A 20,189-nucleotide genomic window follows, 5' to 3' on the forward strand; every position below is an offset into this window, starting at 1 on the left:
ATGCATTGAGTTAATAATACTGTAACTTTATACTTGAGTCTGTTCATTAAGATGGATTTGACAAATATCTATATAAGACTCAGGCACTGAAAGCAAGCAGAATTTTAATCACTATAGTGCAGCAGAAAACTTAATTGAAAAGTTGAAAGTAACGGGAGTAAAGAAGTCAGTATTAGGCAATAAGGATTATTTAACAAATTTCCTTGGCATAAAATATTCAGTAACGTAAGCACTTAACTTGCTATTGCTTCTATCATGAAGTTATTGCACAAGCATGTCTAATGTAATTGAATATTCACATACACTAATCTTTCCAAGTTATTGTTGATGACAGCAAGTTCAAGCTAATTACAAAAAGAAATTTATTTTCACCAAGTCTAAACAACATTGCTTCTTTTGGAAAGTGTTAGGTCAACTAGACCTCCTCTAATTACAACATTTAGAGGTTTACTTTATCTAAGTAGCCCTTTCTTTTTCAAAATCCTAAAAACAATATCATAGCACGAGTACACACTCTCTATCATTTTTCTTTAATGGCTTTTTTTTTTTTTTATTTGAGACTGAGGATTACAACTAAATGCAGAAAGGTTTGTCTGAATACAGACCAGCAATTATATAGCTTTTTTACTTGCTAAAATTCTTTCTCTTGAGGCACAGTAAATTTTTGTGGAATGTGTTATAGTGACAGCCCTGTACCAAAAGACTACAGTGCCCTGAATTCTGGCATAAGAGGATTTCTCTGCTCTAAATTATACCTACCCCAATTACAGAAACAGAAGAGCAGTTCTTGAAAATGCTGCTACACAGGAACAGGAAAAATACTTTAACTCATACATTTCAAATCCCACAATGCACTGAAGAAACATGAATAATTTTGATTAAAGTAAAATTAGTTGCTTAATCCACATTTAGAATGAATCAAACCTTCCCACACTACTCAATTAACAACAAACCAAAGGTTTGCGTAAGTCTACTGATCAGGAGATTTCACGTGGAGCAGACAGGAAATAATTTTGCAGTGTCATGGGCAGTATTTAGGGGGTTCTTTGTTCAGTGTAATATTTATGCTCCTTCCAGATAGTGGCTTTTTCTGATGAACCCTTCTGGAAGGCAGGGGGAGACTGAATCCACTGCTGCAGAAGCAGAGTGCATCCTCAGGCAGAGCAAGCTCAAGGAACAGCAGGTGCGGTAACAGCAGGAGATGTCGGGAGGGAACAGAGCTGTGTAGAAACTATTTTTGTTTCTGCTGGTTTATCTACTATGAATATCTACTTAAAAGTTGACTCTTTTAGTCAATATTCTAATTTTTAGTTGTCAGACTTCTTGGGGAACTCTGTCAGTTAAAGTTCAGGCAGGTCTGTCTCAAAGCTTTCTCTGACTCAAGTGTCCCATCAGTGTCCCTAACCTTTTCTTTTCTCTGCACTGTACAAAGGCCATTTCCCACTACATAGCTGAAAGATCAGATCTCAGTCTATCAGACTAATGCGCAAAATACACATTTTTCTTGCTAACTTTTCCAGCTAGCAAGCCTTCCACAAAGCTTAAAGAGAGAAAATCTCTTCTTCTAGTTCTTAAGCAGCTCTCTCAGGAAGAGAAGTAGTGCATCTGAATAAAGTACTCAAAAAGGCAAAGAACTACTTCCATGTTGAAATTTGTGTCTTAAAAACCCCTGTGTATTATATTCAAAACTCATTTTTAAAAAAAAAGTCTATATTACTTGCTTTATATTTCTTCTACTGGGACTTCACTTGTGTTTCCCTCCCACCTCAGTGCGGGCAGCTCAGACTTTTTGATACACCCATATACACAAAACACCCAAGACAATTTAAAGATACACCTGTATCCACATCTATCTTTCTGTATAAAATAATTACAGTGCTCAAAATAATACAAAAGCAAGATTTTGGTTCTACAACTTCTTGATCATGTTGTTATCTAGGGGAAAGGGTGGCTCTTCTGGTTACTGTTGAAAACTCTAACTCAGGAACAGACCTATGGTTTCTTCACAAAACTAAAGCATTAAAGCTCTTCCATGTGCAAACTGTAAAAAAAAAAAAAAAAGTCTTACACAGATTCTATTGAACACATTGAAGTTAGTTTAGCTCAGCCAATAGTAAGGGAATACCTACAAGCTGACAAAAACTAATGGACTCAGTGCTTAATCAATAATAAATAACCAAATTTTTTTCAACCAGACAAAATGCTATTAGGCAGGCATTGACAGCAGTAAAATCAGAGCAGCAGTTAAATTCGGATTTATAGATGTGTATGTGTGCACACATACATGTTGATGTGAATGATCAATATTCTAAGTCAAACACTAAACATTTGCCCTCTTTCCTGGAAGTCTGCTATTTTATACAGTGATGCTCAGTCATGGACAACACTTAATTTACAGAGTAGATCCCAAATAAAAGCTGTGATTTCACAAAATTGAGGAGTTGTCAGTACCTCAGGATCACAAAAACAATGCAATACATGCTTGTTGAAAACTGTTACTCCCTCCTCAATACAGAAAGTGACAAATCTTATGACAGTACCTCCCATCCTTCAACATGAGACTGCCATTCTTCCAAAAACTCTAATTTTTCCATTTGTCTCTTGGCCTCATTTATGTTGGAACAGACAGCTTTCATGGCCTGGAGGGCTTCCATTAGTGCCGCATAGTCACTGTGCTTCCTTGGAGTCCGCTTCAGTAACTCCTATTTAAACATTAAAAAAAAAAAGAAAAAAAGAAACCTGTCTTTGCTCTCTAAATGTACATCACAGGAGGCTTAAATTGACTAGGATACAAAATCAAAAAGTAGCCAGGCTTCTCTTTTACTAGGCAGAAAAGTAATAAACCCTCCAGCATTGTGTCCTAGTAGGACACTAAAACTCAGAGAAATAAATTACTGGCAATAAACATAACCACTACTTAGGAAAAAGTTTGCATTTCAGCTACTTTCTCCCCCCAACAATGTCTCTTCACCTTGAGCTTTGTTTTTTTTTGGGAGGGGGGGTTGTTTTTTATATTCCACAGGATGGAACTGTTCAATAGCAAGGATAACAATTCTGCTTAAAATTGTTAGTTTACTGACGTCAAAATTAACACCTGCCTTTCCTGCAACTCAGAGCAAAAAACATGTTCCTTTAGCTCCACAGTATTGTTTAATCTAGTGCAATACACCAGAGCACTGAACAATAGCTTAGGTGACTCGCTGATTTCAGATAGTTACTGGTAATGGCAGCCATACTGAAAAACAAAAGTGCAGTTGCCAGGATTAATTTGAGATTTCCCATCTCGAACTACCAACTACCGATTTACAGCTGGACCAAGTACGGACAGCCTTCAGTGCATGTTGATGTGAAGGCGTGGGTGTACGACTGACTGAGGCGTGGGTACATTCCTCCTGGAGCCCTAATCCTGCTGCCACCACACCCTGTATTTAAATTTAACATAAATATATTAATTTCAATGTATCCCTGAAGCAATTCATTAGTAATTTTCCCTTGTTTAGTCTGTAGATCCTTCATTCAAAAAATAGAAGACAAAAATAATTTTAAAATAGGCCAAGGGAACTGTAAAACCACAGATATCTGGGATGACTCAAACCTCGTTGCGATTATTATATTCTTTAACTTGTTTTAAAAACCTTTATTTTAACATGTTTACTTTTAGGTTTTTATGCCAGTGCAATGAAATGCACGCGCCTCATAACTGCCAATGTTTCAGATCTAAACTCACACATGCATTGTGAAAAATACTGTCCAATAATCAGGTTTCAAGTAGCTTCTAGAGCAGAATCTGCTCTGGCTTTTCTCTCACAGTTTGAAACAAAAAACAATATTAAACCTTACTTTATTAAGCATAAATTCATTTTAACTATTTACTTTCCTGATGATTGTATTATTTTAATTCCTAACATGCGAAAAATTTCAGTAACTCAGAGGTTTGAATATCTAATCTTTATCAGTACATTTAACATTTTTCATTAAGTTTTAACTTGTAACAGTAAGATAAAAATAAGCATATAAATGTGCATAGAACCACCTACAGCATCTTACTGTTACTCTACAGTTTTTCTTACAAATCATTTTCATAAATATTTTTCATTTACAGTTTGGTGATGGTAAATTAGAATCATCAAAGCATGTCACTAACAAACTCTGCTACCCCAAGCATTTTAAGCAAGGACATGGTCAAACCCAGCTGAAATGAGTCTCATTAAACTCCCTTAATTGGCTCGCTTCCGTTCAACAATGAAGAGGCAACCTTAGGACTAGATGCAGAAGGGAGCTAATCATCTTGACCCAGCCAAACTCCTCAGTCCTTTTAATACTGATGTCAGAAGACTTGCCACTGGCTTTAATGAGAGCAATTCTGGGTCCAGTATCTAATAAAGAGATTATTCACTGTGTAGAGAGATTGTTCCTGCAGTTTGGAAATATGCTTAGCAACCAGTTTTATATAGAAGTATAAAGTCCTAGATAAAAATCTTTTAAGTACCTTCAAAAGAAGGGGATACTTGCATATTCTCTGTATCGGCGTTACTAGATATCCTTCCAATGGTACATCTGTGTTCTTGCGTCCTCCAAGGAGCATGCAATTCTAGAGTGTGAACAGTTTCAGAAATTATTAAAAAATCCTGATAAAATTATCAGAAATAAAGACAAGGGCATATGCACACAGCAATACTGGCTAAGCAATATACAAATTATGTACGTATATGTTAAATATGTGATGAGGGAGGTTTGCGAGAGTGTCAACAGAACAGGCTTGAACACATGCATAGGCAGATACATTGACTACCATTCATGACAAGGAAGCTGCAATGGTATTATGCAGGCATCTCCCCTAGGTATCCTCTTCATCCAGTCTGATTAAGAGTGGCCTTTTTTTAAAGTTTAAAAATAAAATACAGTAAACAAAATGCTAAAAATAGCTTTCACACTTCAACGAACAAAAATAAAATTAATTCAGGGTGACCACTATAGGTGCTGTTGGTTCCAAAAGGTGTGTTCGCAACAGTAAGTAGCATCAAAGATGCTTTGAAAAGTTTGAATATGGCCATCCTAATAAACACACCAAAAAAAGGCTTCTGTTTACATGCTTCTATGTTTAAACATGATGTGCAATGAATAAAATATCCTTAGTCATGGGCTAAAGAATATGTGAGTTTTGACAAGACATCCAACTATGGAAGCAGAGAATACATGAGATATTGGGTGGAAGCATCCATGAAAAAGCAGCTGAGAGAGAGAAAGAAAAGAATAAGGGCTATTTGAGATAATGAAGTATGCAAGGGACATCACAGCAAATATTTGAAATTGCTGGCATTAAAGTGTAAGTACATAAAGACCTAAAGTAATGATGGAAATTATTTTATGGAGAGATCAGAAGGAATTGTGATGCAATGGTAAGAGATAATCTACCGCTTCAAAGAGAAAGATGTCTAAACTAAGAACACTAAACAAAGTAGTTTAACACAGCCAGATGGTATGTTGACGCAGGCCACAAATCTGGATGCAGACACACTGTTGATGGAACAGAGGCTACAGAACTGGGTGGCCGCTCTGCTCAGCACGTAACCCATAACGCACATACCCCATAACCAGTGCTGCTAGTGGGATCTCTACACCCACCCTTAAGTCTCTGCTTTGTACTCATGGTTAACCAGCTTCTGTTTTATCCTAAAGGATCCTTTATACTAAAGGATCTCACTTAACCTGCTAACGAAAAAGCTTTACTGATAAAGACTGAGCAAGATAATGGCAATGCAGACTATAGGTTTATATAATGACTGTCTCTATACTTAAAGGCTCAAAAGTTTGGTTTCGGCTCCTGATTATTTATAGATAATCATATCTCTAATGACCTGAACTGTTCTGTCTGGCTAGAAGGCTTCAATTGTACTTTCAAATCAAACAGTCAGACCTCCTGTTCTCTAGGTCAGACTGCTACCACTTATTTTACAGACATGTCCTGAGTCTATGAGGAACCCAAAGCAGATGTGGAAGCCCTGTGCATGCACACAGGAGTACATGACACTGATACATCATCAACTGCCACAACTGCACACTTGGCTTTCTTTCCCACCACACAACCCCTTTGCAATCTTTCACTGGAATATTTTGCTTTTTGCCTCTGTAGTCAGCATTCACCCCTTCCTGAGTCCGGCCATGCTGCTCCCAATACAAGAACCACGTGTGTGCAGCTCCTCAAGTCTGGGGCAAGGTGAAGGATACTGTGTCAACTGCTGAGAAAAACAGGACAACTTTGAAGCTGGTTTTAACTATAAATGGAACACTGCTGAATAAGAGACTCTTAGCAAAAAGGCAGATGGAGCTTCATGTCACCCAGTACCCCCTACAATAAGGAAATTCCCATACTGCTCATTAACTTGGCTGTAAGTAAATGCAGCTAGGACGGGAGTCGGACCCAGTATCTTTCAAAAATTTAGCGAGCTGCAACAGGACAACTTCACCAAGAACTCTGTCAATAGCAGTAGTGAAAGCCTACTGCATGCTAAAAATAATTAATAAAATTAAATAAAACTTGTGATACTGCCAGCATTGGCATCATCTTTTTTTGTAACCATATCTGTGATGCTTTGCTGAGTGTCATTTGCTCTCCAGTCCTAAAATGCAATAATCAGATCTGATCACTCTGAAATTTGATATCATATCTGAGGGCACCTTCTCAGACATTTAAGCTCCAATATAGTAGGTCCCACATTTCAAAGCTGACCTTGTTATCACAGGACACCACGAAGGAAAACACAAAAATCATTTCATACTGAATCCTTCTTTTAACAACTAATGTCAACTATTAGGAAACTCAGTATTTACATGGAAACTGGGTTTGCTGTGGGAAAACCATGAGGACTGTCATACTTAACATTTTCAAACCCCTCCTTATTTATCTTATAAAGTGAAAGACTAATTGTGTAGCTGTTTCTTTTGACCTCAGATTAAGTCAGCATCTAAGATCAGGATGGCTACTCCATGATCCATAACAAAACATTTTTCTGTCTAGCATAGCCATGGCCACAATACCAGAATGTGGACCTTCTCTTCAGAAGTTCTGATGAGTCCTTCAGCTTCCTTTCTCTAATTTATTTCCCTACCCCTCCTCCTACATCTTATCCTATTCTTTCTTCTGTCTACAGACATGACCGGATTTACACTCTTGTCTCTTGGCCAGCAAGTTCAAGGCACACTGCCTAATGCTGCATTATGCATGGATCCAAGTGCAGCAGTGAAAATATGACATACACAACCCCTTCCTCTGGAAACACCACCCCCAGGTGAAACTGCCTGCTAACAGTTTGCAGGTGTGCTTGTAGTTGTTATGTGGTGGAGGTGATAGTGCTAACAATTCACTGCCCAGTCAAAAAATACTAAGTTAGAACACCAGTTCAAAGTTTATTTACCAAAAGAAACGTCCGCACTGTTCTTATTTTGTTAAGGTCAAGCAGAACTTTCTGTGCCTTCTCGTGGTTACTGCAGTATTCATCATAGATACGGAATTTCTCTTTCTGCAGAAACAAAGAAATACATTGTTATTCACTTGCCATTTTAATTTTTTTTTAATTAATAAAACATGGAATTAAACTTTTCAAAGCTGAATAGCTAATATAGTCTTCATTTTGGAAGGTCAGCTCTTCCTCCTACGTCCAGCCTCAAATTAGAATTATGAACAATCTGGAAGCATCACTTGGGAATTTCCATCAGAGAATCACAGAATACCAAGTTGGAAGGGACCTCAAGGATCATCTAGTCCAACCTTTCTTGGCAAAATCACAGTCTAGACAAGATCGCACAGCACCCTGTCCAGCCGAATCTTAAAAGTGCCCAATGTTGGGGAATCCACCACTTCCCTGGGGAGATTATTCCAATGGCTGATTGTTCTCATTGTGAAAAATCTTCCTCTTGTGTCCAATCAGAATCTCCCCAGGAGTAACTTGTACCCATTAGCCCTCGCCTTTTCCATGTGACTCCTTGAAGGGAGTCTCCATCTTCTTTGTAGCCACCCTTTAAATACTGGAAAATGGTGATAAGGTCTCCCTTAAGCCTTCTTTTCTCAAGGCTGAACAAACCGAGTTCTCTCAGCCTTTCCTCATACGGCAGGCTTCCCGGTCCTTTGATCATCTCTGTGGCCCTTCTCTGGACCTTCTCCAGTCTGTCCACATCTTTTCTGTATAGCAGGGACCAAAACTGAACACCTGGATTACCACCCTGACAAGCACTGAGTAGTGAGGGATAATGAATTTATCTCTGCTGGTGATGCTCTTGTTGATGCAACCCAGCATCCTGTTGGCTTGCTTTGCCACAGCAGCACACAGTTCACTCATATTGAGCTTGTGGTCCACCAGGACCCCCAGGTCCCTTTCCACAGAGCTGCTCCCCAGCCGGGTAGATCCCAGCCTGTGCTGCACTCCTGGATTATGTTTTCCCAAGTGCAAGACCTTACATTTGTCTTTGTTGAACTTCATAAAGTTTTGCTGAAAAATTTCAGAGGCTGGCCTATCACAAAAACACAGGATAAAAGAAACAGGAAGAAAATGCACAGTAAGTGGCTTATTTGCTGACATCATTACCTATTTCATCTGCAAACCCTTGTTTGCAAATATGATCCATAATTCTGCAGAGTCAAAAACTGATGTTGCGCAACTTCTGTAAAATGTTTCCACGAACCATTAATAATTTTCTCCTCCCACAATGAATAAACAAAGACTTAGCAAACAAATGGGACTCTAACCAGAGAGAACAAACCTAGACTTTTTGTTAGGCCTACAACTGAAAGCAAACTAACTGGTCCTGATTTTGCAGAGCTCTGTAACACTGACATCCTTGTTTTGCTCCAACAGGAAAAATAATACTCCTAGAAAACAATTACTGGAGGATATACAAACATACTTGTGGAGGTACTGCAGTTGTGAGAAGTAAAATACCTTCATAGTCCAGAACCATGGAGATATTTTAGCCAGCATATGCAATTCTTTGTTAAATATTCACATTTTTGCCTAGCATCAAAGGGGAATAAAAATAAAGCATATGAGTACTTTTGCTGTTTCATGCAACCCTGATCCTTGTACCTCCATCTCATGCACCAGCCTCACCCACACTGCAGGGCTCAGTTTGTCAGCCTGGGCTAATTTGGTGAATATAAAAATTATGAAACAACAAAAGTTTGCCCATTTGATACGTTCTTTTTTCATTCTCTTCCCCCCTCTTTTTTTTGGAAATAACAGTAACCAAGAGATGACCTCAAAGTACCCTACATTATGAAATCAAGTCATATTTTGTCCTCAAGACTACGTACACTCATCATCATGACAGTAATTCATAAAGACAATTAATAAAGGAAAAAAGTTAAATAAAACTGTAATAAAAGATAGCGTACATAATGAAGAAAGCAGGTTCCAACTTCATGCTGCGCATTAGGTTCTGGCTGCAAGCACTCCTCCACCAGGGACAAGAAGTTTTTGTGAACTGCAAGAATATCTTCAATATTTGAAAACAACATCTGCAAAAGAACAAAACATACATAAATAAAACATCAGATACAAAACAGAAGAAATATGCAATTAGGAGACTAACCTTAACTGTCTCTTCTGTGACATTTTTATCCACTTTGGCTGTAGCACATTGGATCATTCGGTGAAGGAAAGCCTGCGTGAAACAAGACAAATAAGGAAAAAGTTATTTCAGGAAGACTTGAACAACTTTTGGCATTTTATGCTTCTAATTTGTTTCCCAAATTTCTTATGCTTTGCATACAGAGTCACATCAAAATATTATTTGGAATCTAAAACAAGTATTTTATTTATAAAGCATTTAGTAGTCCTGTTATCCTAACATGATATAAAACCCTATCTACATAGTGTTAGAAATAGTTAAACAGTGAAATATTAATGAAGCTGAGAAACTGAACATTCTCTGAAGTACCACTTCCACCTTGCACTCATATTATAATCAAGCAAGAGCAAAATGAGTAATTTTCAAAACCTCACTCTAGCACTTTACAAATTGACTACAAGACAAAGCCAAAATAAGCTGCTAATTTCTAAATTAAAACTAGTCGGGAGATACCATTATGAAATGTAACTTGTACCATAGTAACCACAAGTAAGATTTCTGATGTATTAATAATCAAACCCATTGTAAAGTAAATTCACTTAAATAACAGTCAGCTGCACCTGGTTTTGCTTAATGAAAATGTTCACTCTTCCCTCCCGACAACCTCATCCTTGGGGATCAATGAGACGTTAGTAATACCACTAATAAAATACCAAAAGAATAAGTTTTCTGATATTTCACATTCAAGAATTGGAAACAATAAGAAGATATGTACAATATGTCATTCCAAAAGAAATAAATCACATTTCAGGTACAAAGGATATAATCGCTTTTTGTGAATTCATTCCATTACAAAGACTTGGGTATGTTCTGAAAATATCTACACACCGCACACTAAAATCTTACATTGACAATTCTTCACACAGACACGCATATTCTTTAGTCATTAAAAACTGGCACCACAAGCGCACAAATGTCATGTCTTTCATAACCATTTAGCTCCAAGTCACTGTGCATTGTACACTGTACACGAACTCATCTAAATTCTGCCGTGGTGCAAATTCCATAAAAGAGGCAATAAATAACCCCTGTGTGGAAGGATAGCAGTCACAGCATCCCTTTTTTTCTCTCTGCTGGGACTTAAACATTTCCATTCCCAAGCAGTGATCCTTTCTCTGCTGAAGAGGACCATGTAACTGGTATTACACATTTTTATTACTGAAGAGGCAAATCTAGTTATCCAGGACATAAACAGAATTAAGTTTGGAATATTGCCAGCACATTGTATGTTTCATATCACTCTCTACAGTGACATAGATTTTCTACATCTTTAAACCCTTCTTTTTCCTGACTAATTATGCTTTCTTTCTAATGTTTTATTGATGACAAAAAATGCCATTAATTCATTTGCAGCAGTTAACTGTTGGTGGACAACAGCCCTTTATATCCTTCCTTGCTATGAATATCCACAGGGGTTATGACAAATTTACTGTGTTCATTGCCTGTACAGCACACAACCAATCCCACAAAGAGTAAGAAAGCCTGTTTAACTGTATGACTCTAAATTCATTTTTGAAAGTTTTCACTAAACCAGCCAACAGTATTAAATATACTTTAGAATTGAGAGGGAAAAAAAAAATCACGAGAACTACCTCTGAAACTCATGTCTATTTTTACTGTCTGTAATCTCTCTCTGTTCACATTATTTCCCCATAGACCAAACATACTGCTCACCCACACTTATGTTATCCCAGAAGATCTTCATTTCCTGTAACTGTGAAGGAAGGTGAACATTCAGTTGGCTGAAGGCAAAACAGAAAACGATCTGGGAGCTGGGGCATTAGTTGTTCTCGAGTGATTCAAGATGCTAGCTGAGAGTCATGAGGTCAAGAAGAGTATACATCAGCTGCAATAAACAGAGTTGTCCAAGCAGCACTGTCCCAGACCCCACATCTGCAGAGGTTATCAGAAACTGAATCCAGGAAAATCCAAACTCTCACAGAACCCAGACACAAGTCACTAATTAAGGTAGGGAGGCCTAGGATGACTTCAGCCCCTTCCAGCAACTTGGCGCAAGCCCATATGTTACGTTGCTGTACTCATACTGCAGGGGTAGTGTAGTCACGATGCCATTTTTTTCTAAAGATTTACCACCTGTTGTTCCCATCGATGCAGATTTGCTTCCTGAAAAAATCATAACATTATGTCCCACAAATCTATGGATGTGACCATTTGAATCTTTCACGACACTTACATGAGAGCACTACGAAGCCACACGTACCTCAAAGTAACTGGAAAAATCGCGTATTTTCCAGAAGAGTGGGATAAGAGAATTCAGGGGAGTACAGGCAGGGATGGAGGTGTCTACCTCCATCCACCTGCCATCAAGACCCATCCTTGGTGGTCTTCACCCGCTGTGGAGTGAGCAATGCAAAGCAATGATGAAACCCAGGTTTCCATGATGCCAAATGCCCCTACCGACTCCCTTCCTAGAACGCAGAGACATCTCTGACTCCATACACGCAACACCTCTGCTCTAGGACTTTGCTAGGGGGAAGACAGCTGTCATCAAGCAGGAGGATGCAGAAGTACTTGCTTTCATTACAGTGTAAAATAACCTTAATCCAGCACTGTGACTATGGAAAGACAGGTATCTCAACTTGTATGAACACACAGTAGGTCTGAGGGAGAGATGACTATTCAAAAGACTCGAGAATTATTTGAAAATCAACTGAGGACAACCAAGAACAGTTCTTTGAAAATTAGTAAACAAAGAAAAAGCAGGTCATTTGTAGACATACCTTTAAGGAGGACCCCAACATAGAAATAACAGACCTTAAAAGGAAAATATATAAAGGATGCCCAGAAACTACTCAGGAGTTAACAGCTGCTGAGCTAAGAGAAAAAAGTTTATAGAACCTTTTGAAGATAAACTATGTAAATTATTACTAACCATAGAAAAAATACACCTGTAAAAAAATGAAAGAATAGTAAAATGGACATCTCAGCCAATTTATGATTCACTAAAGAATTGGACACACAAAAAAAGTCAGAAACACCTCTGAAATAGCACTGAGTGGTTTCTAAAAATTCTACCATAACTTCAAGTCTGCTGCTCAAAGTCCAGACTCATTAGTGAGCACCATGTTACATGAAGGAGCAAAGCATTACAAATTGCAAGGACACAGCTAAATAGCCCCTGCTCCTGGACTGAGCAAACAACTGTAGCAATCAATTGGCATACATGATTCATCAAAAAAATGCTCATTAAAAAAAAAATCAAAGCGAAAAATCAGCTTAAACTTAATGCAATTTCATTTATCACGCACACATGTCAGTAAACCATGACTCATCTTCATTTCCTGGAGGATACTGCACGTCTTGCTGAGGTTACTTCAAGATTCATCTACATTAGTGTAGATGTTTCTTAGCACGACATCAAGCACAGAGAATAACACGTACCTCTGTGCACACCAGGATTCTAGACATTTGTCACCTACACAGTGATCCTCAACTTTCCTAAAGCTTTTCAAGTAGTTTCCGAGTTTCCCTTAACTTACCTTCAATTCCTAGTTTTCTCACAGAACAGTAAAGCCATATAGTTTAAACATAATGTAATTTTCCATTTTCATCTTGTGCTACCAGCATTCTAGCTACATTGCTATAGTACAGGATTCACCCTTGCAGCACTGCAAACGGAGATCCGCTGCCCCTGGCACACTCTGCCAGCCAGACTCTCCTGATTTCCTGAATTCAGAGTTAAGAGACCTCCATGAAACATTCCAGAGAAGCAAGTTGGCTGGATACCATAAAGAGCAGTCTAAGTTTAAAAGATCAGATGAAGAGGAAAGATAAAAGAGAGGATGTTTGTTGTTTACCTTTAAAATAAATAAATAATCCAGTTTCGTTTGCCAACTTTTAGAACTGTCTATGGAAAACTTTGTCATTCTGGGAATATCCTTGAGTAGCTCAGGTTGCTACAACCCTTGCTCCCGCAAAGTTTGAAATTCTAATTACAAACCTAAACTTCCACAAGCATCTTTCTGCAAACTTTGTTACCACAAAATGGCATCTAAATGATCAGTGTATAGCTGCTTTGGAGAAGCAGAAGAAATGCCCAAAAATGCTGAGAAAATTCTAAACATGAAGAGGCACATCTTTAGAAGTTTGACAATCTTTAGAAGTCTTATGAACTTGAAGACCAAAATGTGGGGTATCAACTGAGCCTTTTGGAATAGGGGAGCAGCTATACATAAAATATCTAAGATAACAGTTTAGGGCTAAGGTTCCCTAACTCCAGTGGGGACATAAAAACTCTATTTCTGGCTATGACTCAGGGTCTCTGTGCCACACTGGTAAGGAGGAGGGCAATTCACCTCTACCTTAGAGAAATGTTGCAAAGAATTACACAGAACATTTGGAGAAGATTCCATACTAATAATATCAATGAAGATAACTAAATCCTTTTTTCATGGTTGCATATTTATTACTTCCAAAATATTTTGACATACTTTCTGTACTAGTCCGTGGTCTAATTCTTTTACCCTTTGCCTGACACTGCTATAACACACTATAGGAAACACCAAGACTGAAAATTCAAACATAAAGACTGAAAATCCAAATTCAAAGAATTATAAAAGAATCTGTTCACTATGCCAAATAAACAGTAATGTGTTTCCCTGTCTGTTGATCTGCTGCCATTTTGCGAGGCAGTGTGTTTCACAGAGAACGCACACTGAGTTCCTGTTATGGGGGTTTTACTTCTGGTCTTATGAAAATAAGAGTAGCGTTGTTGGGTTGTTTGGTGGGGATTTTTTTCTCTATAGTTGCTCTGTGTGTTGTTGGGAAAAAAAAAAAAAAGAAAAACACCACCGCTACAGATAGCACAAGAAGCTGCCAACAGCACAAATGACTTCTCTGACATCTGGAATGAAATCAGGGAAGACAAAGAAGTCTGCCTGCAGAAGATTCTCAGGCCATGAAGAGTTTTCGCCTTCTCAACAGATAAGAAATTAAGTCCTGAAATTATGTCAGAGCACCTGGATCACGAAATGTATGTAACTATTTTTCTGAAAGCAATCATCCTACTTTTGTGAACCTAGAAAAAAAAATTCTTTTTTGTTTGAAAAAAGAATTAAAGAAAAAGTTCCAATTTTTTCCCCTCAGACTCTTTTAACATTGCTTCTACCCTTAAATCTATACTGTCATAAACAAAACAAGGTGGACTGTAAAAACGTATATATTTTAAATAAGGTCATTTTCTGTATATTTTCACTTTAGGAAAACCAGTTCAACTGAAGCACCAAATCTATCGTATTGAAGCCTGCTGAATAAAGCAAGCAAGATGCTTTGTACATTAAAACTGAACAAAATTTTATTTTGCACACTGTCAAAAGATAAAATCCTAAAAGAAACCCACAACAAGGACAATGTTCATATATTACAATTTTTATAAGTGTCTACGGTAATAGGCTTATCGTCACAAATTTAGAAACACAAAGCTGAAATACTTGTGGTTTTTATGTTTTCTCTTTACGTTCTTAGTGTATCTATAGGCATCTGGATGGTGGAAAATATTTTGCTCTTTTCACAGTATTCAAAATGATCCTAGAGAGAACCCCGAGACCTACACTTGGGAAGAAAACTGCTCTAGATTATAGGTGACTAGCCAAATGTATTTTCTTATCACGGCTAATTCAGCTCACAAACATCGAAGTAGTATCTTGCACGTCAGTCTGAGTTTTTGCACACTATAATTAATGCACATCATATTCCAGGTCCCAGAACACCACCATGCTGGTTTTGTTGAAGCACTTTCGTTTGATTTTGCCACCAAAAAAAAAAAAAAAAAATCAATAGAGAAGACTCCAGCAGCAATAGCAGCTGTGGCAAGCACTGTGTGCTTACCCTCCTCTTCCTATTAACCTGTGCCAGAAGCAGTGGCAGTAGCTGCTCAGGCTGGCTTCTGCTACCGAACAAAAGACTTTTCTTCTCTCTCCAGTAATTCAACAGCTGAGGCACCACCTGTTTCTCCCATCTTCCCTGCAGGACTGGATGAATCACAAGCAGCAGAGAGAGCATCAGCCAAGGTCAGATATATTCTTTCTCCCTACTGTACCTAGAGCCACTTTCAAAGCTGGCTTCAGATCCTGCTGCCCATAAGGACGGGGGAATAGATGGACCACATCTGCAATACTTTCCATTCTAGGGCTACTTTCCTTTCCACAACTGACCGAACTATTCCCTTCTCCATTAATCTGACCCAAAGGGGCATCAGTCTGCCTGAAAGACTTATTTCCTTAAAGTAAACATGAACTCTTAGAAGTACACACACACAAAAAAAAGGTGATTGCATTGACAAAACACTGATCTTGATAACCTGCTCATACAGGATGGATATACTGCCAGATTTGGGGATAATTGTAACTCTTTGTCTGTCACATATAATTTTTTATTTTCTGCTAAAGTTGTTCTCTACCATAACAGAAAATGTTTTCCAAGAGGAGCAGGAAAGCCTTTTCTCACCTTGCCCTGTATCTCAATCTCCTTTTCTGCATTTCCCTAGTCACTGACAATATTTTTCAACTTTTTACTGCACATCTTGTTCATCCTTTCATGCTCACTGAGACTCCTAACTCAGTTTCCTCCTTTGACAAGGAAGTGCCCCCTAAACTGATCTCTCCCACCTCTAAAATCACCTGAGTTATGACTGTGCTTTCACTTCTGATCCCCTCCTTCCTTTCAGCTCCATCACAGATGAAAACAAGAGATTTACAGTCAAAGTCCAGTTCCCCTCAGCCAGGCGGGAAGTCAGATGTCTCCACCCTCTTCCTTGTACTAAAGCCACTCTCAAAAAGATTTAGTACAAGCTTTTCCTGGCCCAAATCAGAAGGTATCTGTTACTTTTTTTCCCAGATGACAAGAATCCTGTCACCCATATCTAATATCTTCATTTAGGGAAACTGGTTTTCTGAGGACTAGCTATGCTCTTGCTGGTCAATACAAGTTTGGCTGATGAATAACGATGGAGTTACTTGCACAACTGCAGCTAAGATCATGCCTAAGTGAATTGCCAAAGCAGAGGCTGGATGTCAGGCTGGCTCACACGTGCTGCTGCAATCTGAAGCTACGTGCAGAGAAAGCTGCTAGAAGATCATCTAAATTTTTTCTTGATTAAAGTATAGTGTAACTAAAGCTTTAGAAAAAGGCCATACATTGTCGTAAGGGATGAACCCCATCTGCAAGCTGAGCAGAAAGCAGAGTCTGTCTAATAATTTTGGCAAATATTTTATGCAACATGGGTTGCTGGTAACTAGGCCTTTATTCCATTAAAAATGCAAACAAGTTAGATTCCGGTCTCAGCATCACCAACAGAGAGTTTTTGGAAGGGTAAGGGGAAAAGAGAGATAAACCAACAGATAAACCAACAGATAAACCAACAGATAAACCAACCAAACAAGGGGCGTCCATATCAATTAAGAATAAAATGTTTCCAGCATGTTTGTGAAGAAGTACAAGATTAATCTTTATCGTATTTTGAAGACTTCCTGATGAAGAAAAAGATACTCTGGATTGAAAAAGGTTCACATCTATGTGGGATTCCCTCTGGTAATACATCATATGGTCCTGTTAGTACATTTTACAAAGTGAATAATATAGTGCTAGTCACATGACTGATCTTTTATCACTCTAGTGGGAATGGAAAAGAAATGACGTCTACAAACAAAGTTTACCTCTCATAAAAGTCAGCAGTTTCCTGAATTTACAGAACACTAGGTTCTGACTGGGAAATCTCAGTGAATTCAGCTGTGCTCCCTACCAGCAAATCAAAACAAAAAAACTAGGAAACCTCAAAGCAATTGTAGATCTGGAAGTAACAGTATGTTCCTATTAAAATGCAATCATAACTAGTAAAGAATTCATACATGTGAAAGCTTTATACTTCATAGTATAGTTTCTGCTCCTTTTATGCAGACATGTCTGCTTATTCTAATCAATAAAAACATTTTTTTCTTGAACTTGCATTTAATTTTTACTCAAAAAATGATGATTTTTCTAAACTTTTTTTTTAGTAGGAGAACACCGGTTTGAAAGAATTCAACATTTCCAAAATATTTTAGAGACAACTTCAAAGTTCTACACATCAAATTGTATTTCTTTTTAGCTTAAAGCATCTCGTGAGCTTCAGAAAGTGTAAAATGGTCAAGATGAGAAATACAGTGGTCACAAATCACCCCTTTGAAAGAATCTTTTAGATTTTCTGACTCAATTTGAGATAGTTAGAAATCTTGAGAATATTACCAGAAAGTCATTTTCTGCTAATCTCCCTTCTTTATCTTTCCAAAATTCATTAACATGTTTAAAAACAAGTTGGAGTATTTTCTGACTCAAAAATATCCACCAGAATTGAGAGCACCATAATCTGTATCACCAATTATGAGAAAGCTGAAATAACACATCACTTTCAGAATTAAAATTTAAAGCTTAATTCTGACTGCATCTGAATGAGGAAGGAAAGCTCACTCAGCACCAATGAAAATGCAATATTAAATCCTTAATGATTAAGACAGCTAATTAAAAAAAAAAGAAGTTTTACCTATAAACTGAGAAAACGTGAAACTACAACAGGCAATCATAATGGAAGCCCACTGAACCCTTTTTACATGCTCAGTTTTCAACACATAACACATTTTTTTCTAATATTGGATTGCACAGTCCTTAATTGTGAGTTTATTTAATGTTTAATGTGGTTAGATGCTAATTAGGAATTAGAGTGTTTGAGAGTTGTACAATTTTTAATGCCAGAGTTGTATAAATAAAGTGTACTTCTCAAATACTACGCAGTGCCAATTCTGGCTGCCATTTGTATTTGCACACTTATGCCAAGAAAAACACGAGGCAGGGAAGAGTATGAAACAGCAGTTTTCTATCCCAATTTCCATTCTTCACAATACCTACAGGGAAGCTGTAGTGAGTACAGTACATCTAAAAAGTGCCCTCCTGATCACAGAAAAAAGCAGAAACATGCCATCTAAGTTCTCTTCCAATCAGCAGAAATCAGAACGGTTCCCTACATAAGGAAACCTCTCTTATGTCTGGGATATATACCCCTAATTCCTATCACTTATCATTTAAATGGGTCCTGGGATGATCAAATGGTACGAAGTTAACAGGCTCACATGCAACGATGCCTCATTTCACGCAACAGTCATGTGCCACATTTCCAAGTCTTAATAAGACAATAGTCTCATTTTGGAAAAACTCCCAGACAATGAAATATACTCTGGCTTCTCCTAAAAATATACCAAACTGAGAATCTGCATAATCAAAAGACATCCAGATCTATACTATGATGATGTTGCTATTTAAATGCATTGTGAAACAACTTTTACCTTCAAGGTAAAATAAGGGTTTAAGAAAAACTTATTACTTTAAATTACTTCTTTCACAGAGAATTAAGATTATCTTGGCTTCTGAACTCATTTCAGCCAGTAGTTTAGCAACACAGACAGTATTGCAGAATAATTAAATAAATACAAACTGTAAGTCATAGAAAGGCCTTGAAAAAACAGCAAATAATCCCAGACCAAAAGCAAAGCTTTACTATTGTCAACAAAAGCTAGGGTGTACAAAAAAAGCATCATGGAGAGTGAGCTCCCAAGAAATACAACAAAAATTAAAGTCAATCCACACTTTCAGAGTTATCCCAAGCATGCTTAACTCTGCCCAGTAATGACAACATATACCTATAACAATGTCACTATTTAAGAATACTAACATTTGCATTTCCAGGTTCATTTGAAATAATTTAACTAAAGCAGTTTTCATATGTTCAAGTATCTTGGCTGCACGCACATGCTTTCATGTTCTGCAAATCATGGGCAAAAAAAACCCCTTACAATTTAATGTACAATAAACCAGAGTTTATTCGAACTCCAAGAGAATACTAACCTGCAACCTTTCCACTGGCCTTAGATGTGTAGCATTAACTATAAATCAATTCAATTACAACTTCAAAGAAATGATGTGCCAGAACAGCCAAAGCAGCCAGAATGGTTATTCAAGCGGGCTTTAACGATAGCCCCCATGAGCAAAGTGGCTGAAGCATCTCCATGAATTTGATCCTTAATTTGAAATCCAAGATGATACACCCCACACTTTCGATTAGGAGAACCACTCTGACAGCAGATTGTCGTAACAGCAATTCTCCTTCTATGCATACATGTAGAGCAGTTAATTTTTGATGCAAATGTTCAAGGGCATATTTGAATTCAGTTAGATAAACCAAGCAGAACTCCTATATGCCTGCCCGGGTAAAATTACATGGGTTTCCAGTTTTAAATCCCCCCCCCTGCCCTTTTGTAAGTGTGAAGTTCTCAATAGTTCATTGGAAAACTGGATCTTCTTCACAAGAGAATTCAAACACAGAGAGCAGGATCTCTTTGTAAATAGGTCAAAAAGCAGTTTCAGCTGTAATGTATTTCTCTATCCAGCAATAAATTTAGTGACAGACTACTTTTGAAGACAGTATTAGTGATAGTGGTGGGTACTTAAGAAAACATAGAAACACATGTGCTTACTTATATGTAAAAGAACAATATGCAGAGATAATTATACCTATTCTT

The 20,189-nt window shown here is 37.7% G+C and overlaps 1 protein-coding gene across 2 annotated transcripts in view; it reads right to left on the reverse strand.

Moving 5' to 3' along the window:
- Nucleotides 1-20,189, reverse strand: part of PREX2 (phosphatidylinositol-3,4,5-trisphosphate dependent Rac exchange factor 2) — a 183,184-nt gene that overhangs the window by 122,469 nt on the left and 40,526 nt on the right. For both annotated transcript variants that reach the window (XM_072852376.1, XM_072852377.1), the window contains 5 exons: nucleotides 9,586-9,657; nucleotides 9,389-9,511; nucleotides 7,416-7,520; nucleotides 4,490-4,591; nucleotides 2,541-2,702 (listed from right to left, as the gene is read on the reverse strand). In XM_072852376.1, coding sequence (XP_072708477.1) covers nucleotides 2,541-2,702; nucleotides 4,490-4,591; nucleotides 7,416-7,520; nucleotides 9,389-9,511; nucleotides 9,586-9,657 — 564 coding nt within the window. The remainder of the gene's footprint in view (nucleotides 1-2,540; nucleotides 2,703-4,489; nucleotides 4,592-7,415; nucleotides 7,521-9,388; nucleotides 9,512-9,585; nucleotides 9,658-20,189) is intronic.

The sequence above is a fragment of the Ciconia boyciana genome, chromosome 2, assembly GCF_034638445.1.
Source record: "Ciconia boyciana chromosome 2, ASM3463844v1, whole genome shotgun sequence".
In the NCBI taxonomy this organism is placed as follows: domain Eukaryota; kingdom Metazoa; phylum Chordata; class Aves; order Ciconiiformes; family Ciconiidae; genus Ciconia; species Ciconia boyciana.